Raw genomic sequence first — 16,465 nt, 5'->3', positions numbered from 1 at the left:
AGCACACTTAAAACTACCATAGATAAAATCTTTCCCCACATTCATCCCTGTTAGGTTTCAAAGTGCACAGTTATCTGCCATGTTACTTTATCTGCTTGTCCCTATATTTTCTACACAGAAAACTGCTTTTGTGACCAGCAGATACAAACAGTTAGAAACAGGCAAATGCGAATAATATTTATGGATAATTAAGGATAATATTTATGTTTAAATTATGAAATTATTTAAGCACCATCTGAAAAATTAATTTATTCCATTCATTTATTATGACTTATTCCACTGAATGATTGTATTAATCATCTGGCTAATTGGCTTGGCTGATATGCATCAGTGGGACACTAATGATTCTTATGAGAGTGCTACATTTTTCAATGCAGGATGACATACTTGCTCCATAATCACTGCTGGAAGGATTGTGTGTAATGTTAATTAAGCCCTCTAAAGTCGCTTTATTTGACCACATAGTTCAACCAAGGCGAAACAAATCTTTCTATCTCCATTTCGATTTGTTTGAAACAATTAAAGTGGCACCAAGGGCTTCTGATTCTTAAAAACACAGCTTGTAGATTTGATTCAATCTTTCTTCCATTCTTTTTTTACCTGACTATATATGCACCAGCGCATTATGCAATAACCTACACAGAGGCGGCATTGCTTTGAATGCATCAGTCATGTATGTGTATGTCATTTCAGTTACGTAACTGTCTCATTAAAGTGACAGGAACTCAGCTTTGATACGGATGACTTGGAATGCAAGAGAAACCCAGGATAAACAAGTCTTTGCTAAGTCACTGTGGTGGGAGAGTGGCTGTTTTTTTTTTCATGCTTCATCCCTCAGTTCTTTACAGAAGTAAATCCCCACTCTGGTATTCTGTCATACACAGTCCAACAGTGTACAGTGAACTTTCTATGACTTTTCTCAAAAACAGTTTTGGGCATATTATTCCCTACCCCTTCTTCAGGAACTTAACTTGCCATGCAAGTAATTTATAAACACTGCAGTAATTTTCTTAATATTGTCAGGAAAGCATTTGTGAGTGACAATATAATACTAATTAAGAAAAATCTTTGGCATAAATTCTGCCCACTAGGGAGACTATAAATGCAACAAAATTACTCAAGTAGCGTTCTGTAATTTGTCTGTCTGGCATTACCTGTTTGTTTGCAAATCTCTACTAAATTAGTCTTGTAAATGTAAATTACACAACAAGGTTCGTGGAAATGTTTTGGGAGTCATAAAAAAGGGCATTTCTATAGACGGTCACTTGAACGTGTAATATAGGCCCACCCACATGTAATCAAATGCTGTCATCATCTTTTGCGCTTGCTTATGATAATGGGAGCTTATTGGGTAAGATGTTATCCTAATGGGGCATAATTGCTCTATTAAGTGCCATCATTACAAATTCTCCCTGCATCTCATAGTCAATTATGTCTGTTCCGTTAACGCCATTATCTTTGTCATCATTGGTGCCGTATGACCAATCAGCGACTGATGACTGGCTGGGAAAGAAGCTATTTTTTTTATATATATATAAATGCTTTCACTGTCAAAGAGAAAAACTGCACTCTGAAGAAATAATAAAAGGGCCCTTGATGAGAATCAGCATTAGGAATGCTTCTGAAATTTATAAATGTTACTGCAAGACAGCTGCACATTTGGAGAACAGAAGTAAAGCAATTTTTTAACACTATAACATTCAAGAATGGACTGTGAGTTTGTGGAGCTGCATCAATTTTAAGTCGCCATTAAATGGAAATAGCAACAGATCTTTTGTGATGTACATTGGTTGCATTGTCATTACAGTGAAATAAACTATATACTGTATTATGCATTATGACTAGGCCTATATGATGCATCCAGGGGATCTAAGGTGATTTATTCTAGGAGAGATTCTTATATCAAAACATAATTTTTGATTAGTAATATGCATTGCTAAGAATTCATTTGGACAACTTCAAAGGCGATTTTCTCGGTATGTCTCAGTTTTTCGAATAGTTATCTCACCCAAATATTGTCCGATCTTAATAAACCATACAGCAATGGAAAGCTTGTATGTATAAATGTGATGTATAAATCTCAATTAAAAAAAAAAAATTACACTTGAAAGTGACATTCAGCCAAGTATGGTAACCCATACTCAGAGTTCAGGCTCTTTTGAAGTGCACTGTGTGTGCACTTTGGATTTAACCCATCCAAAGTGCACACACAGAGCAGTGAACACACACCCAAAGCAGTTGGGGGTTCGGTGCCTTGCTTAAGGGCACCTCAGTCATGGTATTGCCAGCTCAAGATTCAATCTCACAACCCTAGGGTTAGGAGTCAAACTCTCTAACCACTAGGCGACGACTTCCCAACCAAAGACACTTAAGATGGGTTTTGTGGTCCAGGGTCACAAATAAGTTATTAAATTTCTGAGATGCTTTCATGTTTCACAGAAAGAGTGAACAAAAAGGCAAATTTTGTAGAAAAGGAAAATAATCTCAAAAGGCTCAGTTATGGCTTTTTTATATTTATCTGTTGAGAAATACTTCTCGCAAACTTTTGCATTCTTCTGTCTGTATGTATAATTTTTTTTAGGGAACATGGTTTTTTGTTTTTCCTTTTTACTCATGACACACATTTTTACACCGGTTCAGACACCTGACATTACTTGTACTGAGCCAGGATTTTATGCCAACAGTATTAATTTGCATTACTAATGAGTTTCTTATTTGAAAGTATTTTGTGACACATGCATCATTTGTTTTTAATGAGGTTTTTTTAAAATGAAGTACACTTCCATTGAGGAATGGAACAGGTTTCATAGGGATGGGATGTACACAGGTGTTTTGATGAGGAGACTGCTGGTAGCATGAATATGCAAAGAGGTGAATAAATGAAGGTTTTCTTGAAGGCAGTGTTGGGGACAGCCCTTGTGTGCATGAGACATTGACTTGCAGATGCTAAATGAGGAAGAGACCAAACAGAGTGGATGCACTTTTTAAACTCTGTTTGGTATCAAACTTTATTTTCTATAACGAAGATGCGATGGAGAAACAGAATGGTCATAGCTGTGAAGTTGGTCTCCTACCTCTTGATATTTTCTCATCAAGTTCTCACAGTTTTACTATCACTTGAATAATACACTGAAGACTGGAGGAATGGCTTCTGAAAATTCAGTTTTGACATAACAGGAATAAATTACATTTAAAACATTTAATTTACTTTTAAATTTGTAATAATATTCCATAACCTTGGTGATCATAAGATACTTTTTATAGAAACATTAAAGGAGTAGTTCACCCAAAAATAAAAATGTGCTGAAATTTTACTTACACATTAGGTGAATTTTAGCATTACACAACTTGCTCACCAGTGTATCCTCTAAAGCGAGTGGGTGCCATTAGAATGAGAGTTTTAACAACAGATAAATACCATCACAATAATCAAACTGCCTCCAGCAGATCAATTTATGTCCTGTGAAGTGAAAAGCTGCATGTTTTGTAAGAAACAAAGCAATCATTAGGCATAATGTGAAACGTCACTTCTGGCCAAAATGGATGAACTGTATATAATTCATAATGAAGCTTGCTCCAGTAAAAACAGTTTTAAATATTGTTTAGGTCTAAACAGTGCATTATCGGTTCATATTTCTCTCCTGATTGAGAAAAGATTGCTTTTTCACTGGAGAAAGCAATATCATGCATGGAGTAATTGTATTTTAGCTGGAAGCAACAGTTTAAAGTTAAAAACGTCTTAATGATAAATGTTTCTTACAAACACACAAAATGTAAATTGATAGACGGGAGTCATGAGGATTACTTGTGGATTATTGTGATATTTTTATCAGACGTTCCAATAAAGACATTAACTCATCTTAATCTTGGATGGCCCGAGGGTGAGTAAAATGTATTTGTTTGAAGGCAATTTGCTTGAAATTTTAAATATTCTCTTTAATGTCTTAAGCATCTTATCATTTTAAAGTTTACATCATCGGGACTTGTTTGCATTTCTAAAATATGCTGCTAATTCCTAGACTTTTGAAAGGATATCCAGTCTCCCCTGACCTCCAGCACACAAAGCACTCCGTCTGTTGCTATGCTTATGAGGATGAATTGCAATTGTTTGTGTGAAGTGATTTACAACACTGCTCTGCGAGTAAGTAGAATTGTTTTCTGAGTTGAGTCAGTTGTGGTCTGACTGCATACCAGAAGCCTTGGCTAGAGGGTTACGAGAACGTGAAGTGATCAAGAAACAGGAGCAGTCAAGTTTTATCAGCCAGCATTTTCTGATTGTTTGGGAAAAGCAGGTAATTAATTTTTTCATCCAGTAAAATTCTAAAACCTTCAATTTAATTTTGAATTGTGGATAAAAGTATAAAGATCTTGTGCTTTTGAGATAATCTAGTTAATGATAAACAGTTTAGATTTTACAAACGTCTGTAGTGGCGAGGCTGTTGAATTCCCCAGGGTTCTGTTTTGTCCCATAATATAATATAAATCCAACTTAAATTTCCAGCTGTTTGAAGTGTGCAGGTGCCTTTAATGGCACATTATGTTGGTAAATGCATTTCAGCATGTGTGTATAATATACGTGTATAACACATCAAAATTAAGGTTTGATGTGTTGCACTGGAGTTTTTTTTTGTTTTTTTGTATACAAACGTGCATGTTGTAGAACGGATAAGTGAGAAATCTGCTCTATTTGATAAGAATGTGATTATCTGAAAGCGATATAAATGCTGAAAGGTTGGAAGACCACAAGACATGTCCAAATCTAATGTTCATGTGTCATCCTGTCTGCTAAGATGCCTTTATCTGGTTTGTTTTTTAAGGGAGCGTACATAGATTCATTGCTTACTGTATGATGACCCACAATTGGCAGTTGGTCAAAATTTACGAATACATGTGTTAGTTTATTCTTTCAAATATAATTTAAACATGCTTTAGATATAACTCTTTAATTGATTTATTGGATTCTTATTTCTGATCTCTTTAATCAACTTTCAAAGCTGCTGTAAAATGCAGCTAAAAGAATGTGGGTACTTGCTCATTGTGTTTTTTTATTTAGTTGTTTTATTTTTGCATACAGTAGATTCACACTTTTAAAACACTTCACAAGTGTTCTTTTCCATTCTGTTGTACCTCACACTTTCCTCACTCCCCTTACTCTCCTCTTTTTCCTTCAGTACCTCCATCATTTGTCTGTTACCTAACAGAACAGAAAATTGCAATTCACCAGCATGGATGAAGTGTTCGAAGGAAGGCCTCAATTCTCTCTTTGGCTTATATCTCGACAGCTTCCGTGATCCTATCTTTTATTTATTTGTGTCAGTATGTCACACTCGTCTTTGTTTAAGCTACCCATTTATTTATTCGTTTTTGTGGACAGAGATAGCAAATCCATCATCTTTCTGATTTATCACAGGTGTAGTTATAGATCAGAGAGTTTACATCCATTTCACTCTCCCCATTTGCATTTTAGGGTCACTGTTGGTGGAGGGGTGCAATTCTGTATAGTTGTTTTCATCCAAAAGTGTGCCTGCCAATTCCTCACCCCTTTATCACATCCATCAGAATGCAGTGGCTACTGCGAACACATGTGGGGTGGGACTCAGAGGGCACAGGCTCATAGGAAGCCATTGACTCGTGAATAACCTCTATGTGTCTGCCTAGGAAGACACCAGAAGCCACAGACACAATAAAGGATGCAGACGGCAGCCTGGCTTTAAATCTCTATACAAAGGAAGGTCCTCTCCAATAGCTCTGTGGTGTGACTAGCACATAACAAGTGCAGCTTGTGTCTGTTGAGTGGGTGGATGGACTAACATGCCACGTTTGTGCTTGCATTTGTGTCATCTGGTTATTTTGCATTCTGCAGCTGTCATTTTGCATTTTTACGATTCACAGTGTTTAAATGTACATGCATAAAGACTGCTGAGGACACATGTTGCCTGAACTGCTCCAAAAGCAATTAATGAATAGATTCTTTATGTTTCTAATTAATAGAATAAAACTATTAATAGAAAATACAAACATCCTAAATCAAATTCTTTACGTATGTGAGCTGACTCTGAATTCCGATTGGAAGAGCACTTTCAAAGCAGCTGTAAATTGTAGATAAACGCACACCTGTAATCACACATGGTGTGAATGAATGAACTTTATTACTTGGTGGATGAATAATTTAAATTTATAAAAAAAATGATGTGGGCTGATGCTATGTGTATGTTGATGTAAACAATATATTTGGTGGATTTTTTTATTTTATTTTATTTTCATTATTTTACTGCAATTTGTTTTTCCATTCGTATTATTTTATCATCATATTTCGAACTATTCTATTCAGTTTCAAGTTCCAACTAATTCATATTCAGTGCCAATAGCTCTGTCCGTATCATTTTGAGTATTCTCAGTCTTATTAATGGTTTTCTAGGCTATATCCCCTATAGCACTTCTATGCAAAGATGTTAGCCAAGTCTGCTTAAATGAATAAATGTAAAGTCTTATGCCCACAGGCAGCTCTAACAGGTTGGAGGGGCTGCCTGCATGCAGACTGAAGCTGAAGCAGATTGCAGGCATCTGGCATGCCAATGTTGTACTGTTTCCCCCCTTAGTGAGTGAACCTGCTGCAGAAGTCCTCCAGTCCCAGACAAAAGCACTCAATCATGGTATAGTGTTGTGCTGAGGTCAGGGATTTGGCCCCTGACCTTCAGTTCACTCCTGCAAAATATACACTTGGGGTGTAGGCAGCATAAGTTTATTGCAATCCTTAAATCAAGCTACACACAATGTTGCAACGCATGGAGTGAGAGCTTTGATTTTGTGTGATTTTCAAAAGGAGCAGCTGTTAGGGGTGACATTTATATGTCCAAGTTCACTAAAAGTTTACCATAATTTATATATCTTCATCTAAATATTTTTTATAGTGGCTCTAAAAGGTATTTGGACTACCGACTGATTTCAAAGTGGTTTTTGAGGATATTCAATTTCACAAAAGAGTAACCAAAGGTGAATTTCATCACATTAACTATAAACATTAGTTCATGGTTAGTTAAACTGATATGTAGTTAGTTATCAAATGCAATGAATTTCAGCATTTATATATTAGCTTTAGTGTCCAGTAAAATTTTAGGACCACTGCAGTGTTATTTTTTTTCTCATAAAACATTTCATTTACATAGCTCAGAGGATGTTAAATGCTGGTAATTATACTATATGCCAAAATGTGGCCTGTGTTGCCGCCTCTGGTTACTACTTTTATCATACTGTGTTGCATATGATTGACAAGCTAATCAACTATAAATTAAGCCCAGCTTTTTCTTTGTGAATGGAGAATATTTATCCACAAGCTCTGAAAATATAATCAGTCTGTTAATTTAACAAGAATACGTGAACAAAATGCAAAACCAAGACAATTTCAGCAGCTGTGCTTTCAGTCATGTTTCTGACTTTTCTTGCAGGACCCGAGCTTTGCAGCCTTCCTCCTTGACAAGCTCCAGACTGTGGAATGGCCTCCAAGGAGCTGTGGTGCCCAGAGCAGCTGTGAAGTGTGTGGAACCCCCCTTCACTACCTGAGGCGCCTGGCACTCCACTCTGCCCTGGGGCTGGCATTCGACATGCCTGACCTGCAGCCCGGACCCCTTTCTGGCCTGCTGCCACCACGTGTGGCATCTCACAGTTCCATCTCACCCTCTGCTTCCTGGGAATGGCCCACACAGTGTTCTCCAGTTTCTAGGAGTCAAAAACTCACCGGGCATCCATGTGGTCCACAGTCCAGGGAGAAAACACAGGAAATGGGTTGGAATCAAGATGGAGCAGCGAGAGTGGGTGGCAAACGAACCTGTTTGGCCACTGTCACTCCACTTCCTCTACATGCACAACACTACCTGGAGGGAGTATGGCGTGTGACAAGCACCTCAGAACATCTTCGCTCATTGGTAAGAAAGAGTTGCTTTTCTAAAGCTAAATATGTTATACAATCTGAATATTCTACTTTTGAATTTTAAAACTATTTACCTCTTTATGTTCAATAGTGTAGAAATTATCTGAAAAGTAGGAGGGACACAAAAGGTTCATGAATATTAATTATGCATTAATGTAATTAATATTTAATAGAACCACTAGTCAAACATTTGGCAGGAAGGTCCTGAAAAAAAATACCCTTTGTATGTATAAAAAAGAAAAAAATTATATATATATATATATATATATATATATATATATATATATATATATATATATATATATATATATATATATAAAAATGTATATATAATCTACTGTTTGGGGTAGGCATGGTTTTTTTTGCTTTTGAAAGAAGTCCACAAGCACACAGAAAAGTACATGTTGTTACTATAATTAGAAGGTTTAGAAGAAAAAACATGAATTGTAATACAATTAAAAACTTTTGTAGCTATATAAATGTCTTTACTGTAAGTTTTGATAAATTTAATGAACCCTTTGTGAATAAAACTAATAATTCATTAAAAGACAATTACTGACACCCATTTTTTAAATGGTTTTATTGATTGATTGATTGATTTTTTATTGCTACTTTTCATATTTCCAGTGTTCAAGTGATCAAGCGGCTATATGTCCAAATCTAAGTAAAGGTAGAAGTACAAACTCTAACTCCTGTAAAAAGTTTACAGAGAATGTCTCCGATGGTCCTTGGGTCCGATTTGGACACCAAGGCCACTTGTCTGGGCTGTTTCTGCTGAGGGACTTGTGGGCCACAAAACACATCATGGTTGCATTGCAAATATACAAGTCTTTGTCATTATGGCTTGGTGATTTGGTTTATGGTTTTACCTTGAGCAGAATTATTTATTAGCTTTCATAAAGTAGTCCCTCATCGTGGGGTTTATGTGACTATATTTATGCCATTATGGAGCTCATGTCCAGTTCAGGGCCGAGGATCAGGTTGTTATGACAGGACTCAAGAACCCTTCTCAGAGAGAATAAGACATTAGCTTTTTGATAATGTCTTCTCAATCAGATGCCAGTGTTCTGGCTTAAGGTGACTTAATCAAACATAATGGTTTAAAGGTAAACATAATGTATTATAGATGTTTTTCAAATATGAGATGCTTTTTTAGGAGTTGCTTCAAGGTTATCATGTACATCTCGATTGATATTGCATGCTGTGAAAATGCATGTGGCACATCAGGAATTCAAAAAGGACAAAATTCCAAAACCACATATGTAAGTCCTTGTTAAAGCGCAAAGAAACCGTAACTATTTGAATATTTTACCTTTGATATGTTTGTGTGCTGAGTGACATTATTATCAGGTAGATTAGCCGCTGCTCGTCTCGTATTGGCCTTCTCGGTTCTACTTGACCTTCCTGTCAGGAGATTGAGCATTAAGTCATCTTGATATGGAATGCAATTTGATAGGCATTTGGATGGCTCGCAGTGACCCCATTGTCATAGATGAGCCATTTGTCATGGCTGATGCTTAGAAAGATGAATAAGATAAAAAAAACTAAAACTTAAAAACTTTTCTGTATTAGCATGTATATATTTATATTCATATAATTTATATTATGAATGAATATATGTAATTTATAAACATAGCATATTTTTCTGGATGTGTATTTATATACACATAATAAATATACACAGTACCCACACATATACTATGTGTACAAAGACTTTTATTTTGGATGTGTTTAATCGCGATTAATCGTTTGACAGCACTAGTAAATATTTACATAGATGTTTTACATAGATGATGTTCTATAGCAAGTCATGCTAAGCAGCATGTGTGGGGGATTCCCATCATCCTGTGTGGCTGTATAATAAGCTTATAAATGCCTGCATTTTTACTTATTATTATTATTATAATTTATTTACTATATATTATTACTTATTTAGTCTAAAATCATGTCTATAGGTGTAAAATTGTATGTTGTCTATAGGTGTTTTATTTTATTTTATTTTGTTATTTAGTGTGAAAGTGAGTTGCCTATAGTCATTGTAGTGGTTAGTGTTAACAGTCTTGTTTTATTTTATAGCGTGAAATAGTTTGATGTCTGTTTGCAGTTAGTGTTCCCTTGAGCTTTATGCAATGATGCATCATAAACACGTTATAATAAGTTATGGATACATGCAAGTTCATACAGCTTAGTAACAACCCCCTTCATATTTTTATATCCGCTCATGATTACAATGACTGGTCACTGGACTCTCAGGATGAAAAATCCTGGCTATAAAATACTGTCAAAAATAGAAACAAAACAAAAAAATCAGCGTATAAAATATTGTTAGAAAGTATAACATGAAATTCTTGATGAAAGATGGGCTCACTGCCATCACGTTTGTTAGAATGAATGACTTTTTTCTATTTTTTCCGGTGTCAACAAGTTTGGATTTGGTAATCTTCTTGTAACACCTCTGCATAATACAGAATGTTGTAGTAAATAAAAGCTGACTGGCTCTGTGACAAAAAAGCACAATGGATGCTGTCTTCCCCCTCATCTCACAGAGTATGAAAAGCAATTAGACCTTGAAAGTCACAGCACATCCAAACCACACAGAATCACAAGGCTGTTGGTACCCTAGAGAACGTTTCCACCCTTGAAGACAAAGACATTGCGCCATGAATTTCAATAGAGCCACATTTGACAAAGTGTTTTGTCCTTTTTTTATTAATACATTTTTTTTTTCATGGTTTGTTTTGTATACTTCAGCATTGTGCAGACCATAGCCTATAATACACCTTAAGCAGACTGCAAAGCTTCGTCAAGAAAGCAGGGATGGAAATGATCTTTCATCCATACATCCCACTCAGTCAAATATCAGCTTGGAGGCAGCTACTGTAAAAGCATCCAGCTTGTGTGTTTCTGTAGTGTAGGACAGGGCTCATCAGCTTGTCCTCAGGCCTAAGTGCCACCCGCAGCCCACTAATGGGCCTCCTCTGGCAGCCGGGCTCTTTTAAGGCCTTGAGGAGTGCCTCACAAGCTTTATTTGAATGTGTGGAGGGAGCCAAAAGTGCAAATTGTCAACAGATGGGACTGCAGTCTCACCTGGGGTGAAAAAATGGCACCTGACGTCCATCTGGGATGGTTGTCTGCTAGACTGCACATGCTGCCCTGCTTTAACTTGGCAGTGGTCTCATTCTGTTGAAGGACGTTAAGGGCCTCTTCTGCAACACTCAAAAACAGCAGACTGAATTTAACAATTTAATTTTCTTTCCTGTGGTTTTCTGCAGTGGCGCATTACTCATTACTTACAGTGATTTTTTTTAAATAGTAATGCTGTAAGGTTATATTTAAGTTAGTACAGGGTTTAAGGATTTATGAATTGTTTTTGTGGACAGCAGATTGCTGTTGTCTGACATCATTTAATATAAGCTGATAATTAATAGCGTTTCAGAGGGGCTGCTCTCTCCTGTCACCACTTTTGCTAGTGAATGCTCTATAAATGTCAAAGTTAAAGTCCAATGTGACCTCTTCGCTGTCACTGAGCTCCATCTGCTGCTGGGTTTTATTGGAACACAGCTGTGTCCATCGAACTCACTCTTGTGAGCCTGTGTTTGTGTGTGTGTGTGTGTGTGTGAGAGAGAGATAGAGAGAGAGAGAGCACAATGCTGCACTAAGAAATGAAAAGCTCTGTATTGAAATGTTGACTACAGGGAAAGGTCATTATGCAATTTACCTTAATTTGACAAACTCAAATTGAATGTCATGGCTGTTATACAGAGAGCAAATTTGTTTGATGGATGAGCGCCCTTTTTTTCACTGATTGATGTATCTGAACTTAACACTGTAAAAGTTCTTCTTAAGGTGCGTGAATAATGCTGAAATAACCAAAGCATCACTTTGATTGACTATTCTATTTTTTTCTCTCTTTTTTTTTTTACTTGTTTGAAGTTTCAACATTTTTCAGGTACAAGCAATCGAAATGTATGTGAATTTAAACTCGTCCGTTACAATATTCTAAGTCCAACCAACAAAAATTTGTCGAACCAACAAAAAGTTTGTTTAATAGATTCATTTAATAGGCCTGCATTTTAAACAATTGTAATGTGGGTCAGTCCTATATGCCTTCTACCCACAATACACTGGCAAACAATCAAACAATACATATTATTTATTAATGCCTCAGTAGTTAGTATGTATTGTATTTTTTTGCTTGTTTGCCAGTTTACATTTAGTTTTTTGGTCACATTTAGCAACTTGCATTGTGATGTTAGGATGAGTTTGTTCATTTGCTAAGAATGAACACAGCCTGTCCAGTCTGAACTCAAATCGTCCCTCTTTCACCATCCTTCTGGGGTCTAATTGTGGACCCTGACATGAGGCTGTAATTACGGCTGAAGTGACGGGAGGTAGATTAGCACACAGCCATGGTGGGTGTTTGAGACAAGTCTCTCTGGAGCATAGACCCTACACGTGTGTGCGAGAGATTTTTCTGTGCTCGTTATCTCTACATCAAGCTGTCAGCAGATCACAGCTATTCCACTTTTCCCAGATTCTGTTGTACCTACTCATGCTCTCTCATTTCCCCTCTATCCTTGTGCATTCATGAGTACATGTGTGTATGCGTGTGCTGTCATGTACTACTTACTCTCTTTTCTTTTAGGTGGAAAATTCTAATTAAAACTTACATTACGAACACATGTACATACTGAGGATGCAAAGATGAAGTTATTTTAAGATGTAATGATAGCTCCCAGATCAGTGTGCGCTCCAGGGCCATCATGTGCTTATTTTTTTATTTGATGGGACAACAATGAGAATCCTGGCTTACTTGGTGCCCTTGACAAAATAACACATGAACAAAGAGGTTATTTAGAAACGTATTGGTTTATTGATTTCTTAGACTAATACTGCCATTTTAAATTCAGCAAGCCTGGGAAGTGGAACTCTTGTTTGTTGTTTTTGTTGATTGTTTTTTAATTGTACAATGTAAAAATATTAGAATAAAAAAATGCTCAAGTAAAAATCAGTTAATTGTAAACTGTAAATTATATCTTACCATGCATATTATGGTCAAAAGTGAAATGGTAACATCACATTTTATGTACTTTTACTTTAAAATAATGTCATATGTATGATTTCTGCAAGTAAAAACGGTCATTTATAGTGAAAAACAGTAATAGTACATTCCTTTAGTGTCCCTGAGTGACGATATGGTTTATATTTAATGTAAATTTTATTGTATAGTTAGAATATTAAGTTTGACAATTTCTGTTATCAATTACTTTGATAATGTTCATTGCATTATGTTTTATTGACGGGACAGGCCTCTCACCCGGACTTGTGCCATTTTTAAATGATAAGTTTAACAAAGAATAGCTTTGACAGGTGTTTAACTCTGTGACTAAAGTCATATATGTTTCAAGCAACTTGAGTGTGGGTAGGTAATGTCTCTTTCATTGTGCTTTACTTTGAAAAAGATTTACAGACGGTGCAACTTATGCAATATTTATTGAAGTTGTGTTACAAAAGTGCTGGGCTTAGAAGTCTGAGGGGCTTGAATGGGCATGACGCTTCTTTTTGGTCCCTGTACCTTTAGGAAGACTCATTTCTAACTATGTGAAGGCTCAAAAGCTGCTCTAACCTAACAAATAGCAGGTGCATTTGATCTGAAGCTTCTTATTAAACTCCACAAGGACGTCCTGAAGTGCCTCTCTCAAGAGTACAGGTTTCTAGCTTTTTTAGTCAGTATGTGATCTTTTCTTGGTTTCCATCAGCCAATAGACTAACACCACTGCATTTATATGAAAAAGATATACATACAGTAAAGTGTAGATGAAAGGTGTTCTAAGAGAAAATGGGTTTGCCATTTTTATCATTACCATTGAGAAATGGCTGCCTGTTTAGTTCAGTGGGCTTGGCTGAATTCACATTACTTCTGCACGAGTAGCCATTTTCTTCTTGACACCAGTATCCCACAGGATTTCATTACTTTACAGCAGGCTGTGCTTGTAGTATTATGGAATGTCTTTGTAATCCTGTTAGTAAAAGACTGAGCGTAGTAAGAACGCTGTAAGACACACTTTTTAGCAACCTACTCTCCTCCAGACACAATGGGGTCATGACCGCAGTGTTTATCCAGTAGAAACTAGTGGAAAGATACATTTAATCGACTGGGAGTTCAGAGGATTATAGGTAAATATTTTTTGTCATTAGACTTGTTACTGTACCATTTCTTCACTCTTCTACGGTAAAGGATTATTCCTGGGATTTGCTTTGTTTTGTAAAAAAACTAAAAAAAACTATTTAGGATAGATAGTGGATATTGATATATATCTAAGCATACAAGGATATAAGGATATATGCACCTAAGAACTGACATTATATTCCATAAGTTCTCTGAAAGTGAATGAAGTTAACTTTAAGTTAAGAGAATCAGAAAAATTGTCAAAGTTTTCTTGAGGAGCCAATTTAACTCTTAGATGATTACTGCTGTCTTCTTCATAATGCCATCCAGTTTATGTTTTTCCCCCAGTCCTCAGCTATGATGGTTCATTTGCTTTGATCATCACTTCTATACATTTATAATTTGTTGCATATATTTTCTACACACTTTTTCTGTTTATACTTAAAGTCACAGTTCTGTCATCATTTACTCAACCTCATGTTATCCTAAACCTGTATGATCTGCTTCTGTCTTTTTCATCCATAGAGTGAAAGTCAGTGTTGTTTTCAAACTCAATGATTTTTACTGAATAGTGAAAAACATTTGAAACATTCTTCAAAATACCTTCCAATGTTTTATATAGAAGAAAGTAAGTCATACAGGTTTGGAACAACATGGGGTGAATTATCCCTTTAAGGAAACATTTGCTACATTGTTTGTTTGTTATTTATTTCTCAACAGAGTCCAACTATAGCCTCCAGATCCAGTCAGACCAGTGCTGTACCTTTGGTTTCTCCATCAGGACAGAAACCGAGTCACCATGACCATCCAGCCATCCCAGCAGCACCCCAAACCAGCACAGCAGCCTCATTCTTCCTCAGGTAAGCCTAAAAGCCGGTTAGCAATGTGTTTTGTACAGTGCACAGCCATCAATTCAGCTAATCGTGCTCTGTGGATCCCAGTTTCAATGTCGTGGTCCCTTAGTTCCTCCTCAGGCCCTCAGGCCCTCAGTCCCAAGGACCCAGAATCCTCAATTGCCTCTGGCAGTCACGTCACGGCAATGCTTTCTCAGTGCCCATGGAGACTGCAGCGATGTTGAAGGCAGTTCAGCCTAATGTGTTGAAATGTCATCGATCAATGCTCAGGCTTAGCAGTCAGAGAGAGTGCAAAATCCAAATGGCAGAGGTCTCAGAGCTGGATTGGCCATGTATCTGCAGGGATAATGGTTAATCGCTTTGTAATAGACCAATTGTTTGCCAAAATTGTTCTTGAGGATTGATGTTTTAGTGTAACATGTATCTCGTACATGTATGTATGTATGCATTATTTTGTGTAACTAAAATACATCCTATCTGTGCACATACCATTAACAATATATATATTAAAAACATCTAAAAAAATATATATATATATATTATAAATATTTTTAATTTACATTTTTTAATCTTGTACTTTAATTAAAGCAAAAATACCTGACCATATGTACAAAGAACTTCACATAGCCAAGTGTCTCAAATTTAGTTAATGGATTAATGGTGCTGAATGTTAAATATGCCCAAAATTTTATATCATGATATGATAATTAAATTTAATGGTAATGAGATAAATGTACTCGTATAGTTATTTTTGCTTAAAATCTAGTTATTTTTGCTTTAAAAAAATTTATACAATAGAAATTTCATAAATCTTGTCACCAGTGTCAATATCACAAAAAAAAAGTTCACTGAAGACAAGTAAACAGTCAGCAATTAAATAAGAATCAAAAACTAATTACACAATACAACAAATAAATAAGAAATGCTACGTTGTATAAAGTAATGAAATGTATAGAAATGCTGCATATTCTTCACTGTGTAAATTAAATACATACAGGTGCATCTCAATAAATTAGAATGTCATGGAAAAGTTCATTTATTTCAGTAATTCAGCTCACAGACTGAAGTAGTTTAAGCCTTTGGTTCTTGTAATTGTGATGATTTTGGCTCACATTTAACAATCTCAACAAATCATCCCAATCAGCTAATCAACTCAAAACACCTGCAAAGGTTTCCTGAGCCTTCAAATGGTTCAGTTTGGCTCACTAGGCGACACAATCATGGGGAAGACTGCTGATCTGGCAGTTGTCCAGAAGACAATCAGTGACATCCTTCACAAGGAGGGTAAACCACAAACATTCATTGCCAAAGAAGCTGGTTGTTCACAGAGTGCTGTATCCAAGCATGTTGACAGAAGGTTGAGTGGAAGGAAAAAGTGTGGAAGAAAAAGATGCACAACCAACCAAGAGAATCGCGGCCTTATGAGGATTATCAAGCAAAACCAATTCAATAATTTACATTTAGCTGACGCTTTTATCCAAAGCGACTTACAATTGCTATATATATATATATATA

At 36.1% G+C, this 16,465-nt stretch overlaps 1 protein-coding gene across 1 annotated transcript in view; it reads left to right on the top strand.

Annotated features, from left to right (window-relative positions):
• The window catches only part of kif26aa (kinesin family member 26Aa), a 67,778-nt gene that overhangs the window by 13,338 nt on the left and 37,975 nt on the right, over positions 1-16,465 (top strand). Inside the window, exons 3-4 of the mRNA XM_052585697.1 lie at positions 7,446-7,922; positions 14,817-14,956. Of these exons, the coding sequence (XP_052441657.1) occupies positions 7,446-7,922; positions 14,817-14,956 (617 nt within the window). The remainder of the gene's footprint in view (positions 1-7,445; positions 7,923-14,816; positions 14,957-16,465) is intronic.

The sequence above is a fragment of the Carassius gibelio genome, chromosome B20 (genome assembly GCF_023724105.1).
Source record: "Carassius gibelio isolate Cgi1373 ecotype wild population from Czech Republic chromosome B20, carGib1.2-hapl.c, whole genome shotgun sequence".
Lineage (NCBI taxonomy): Eukaryota > Metazoa > Chordata > Actinopteri > Cypriniformes > Cyprinidae > Carassius > Carassius gibelio.
Note: the sequence above shows the minus strand (reverse complement) of the source record. Positions and strands in the feature narration are given on the sequence as shown.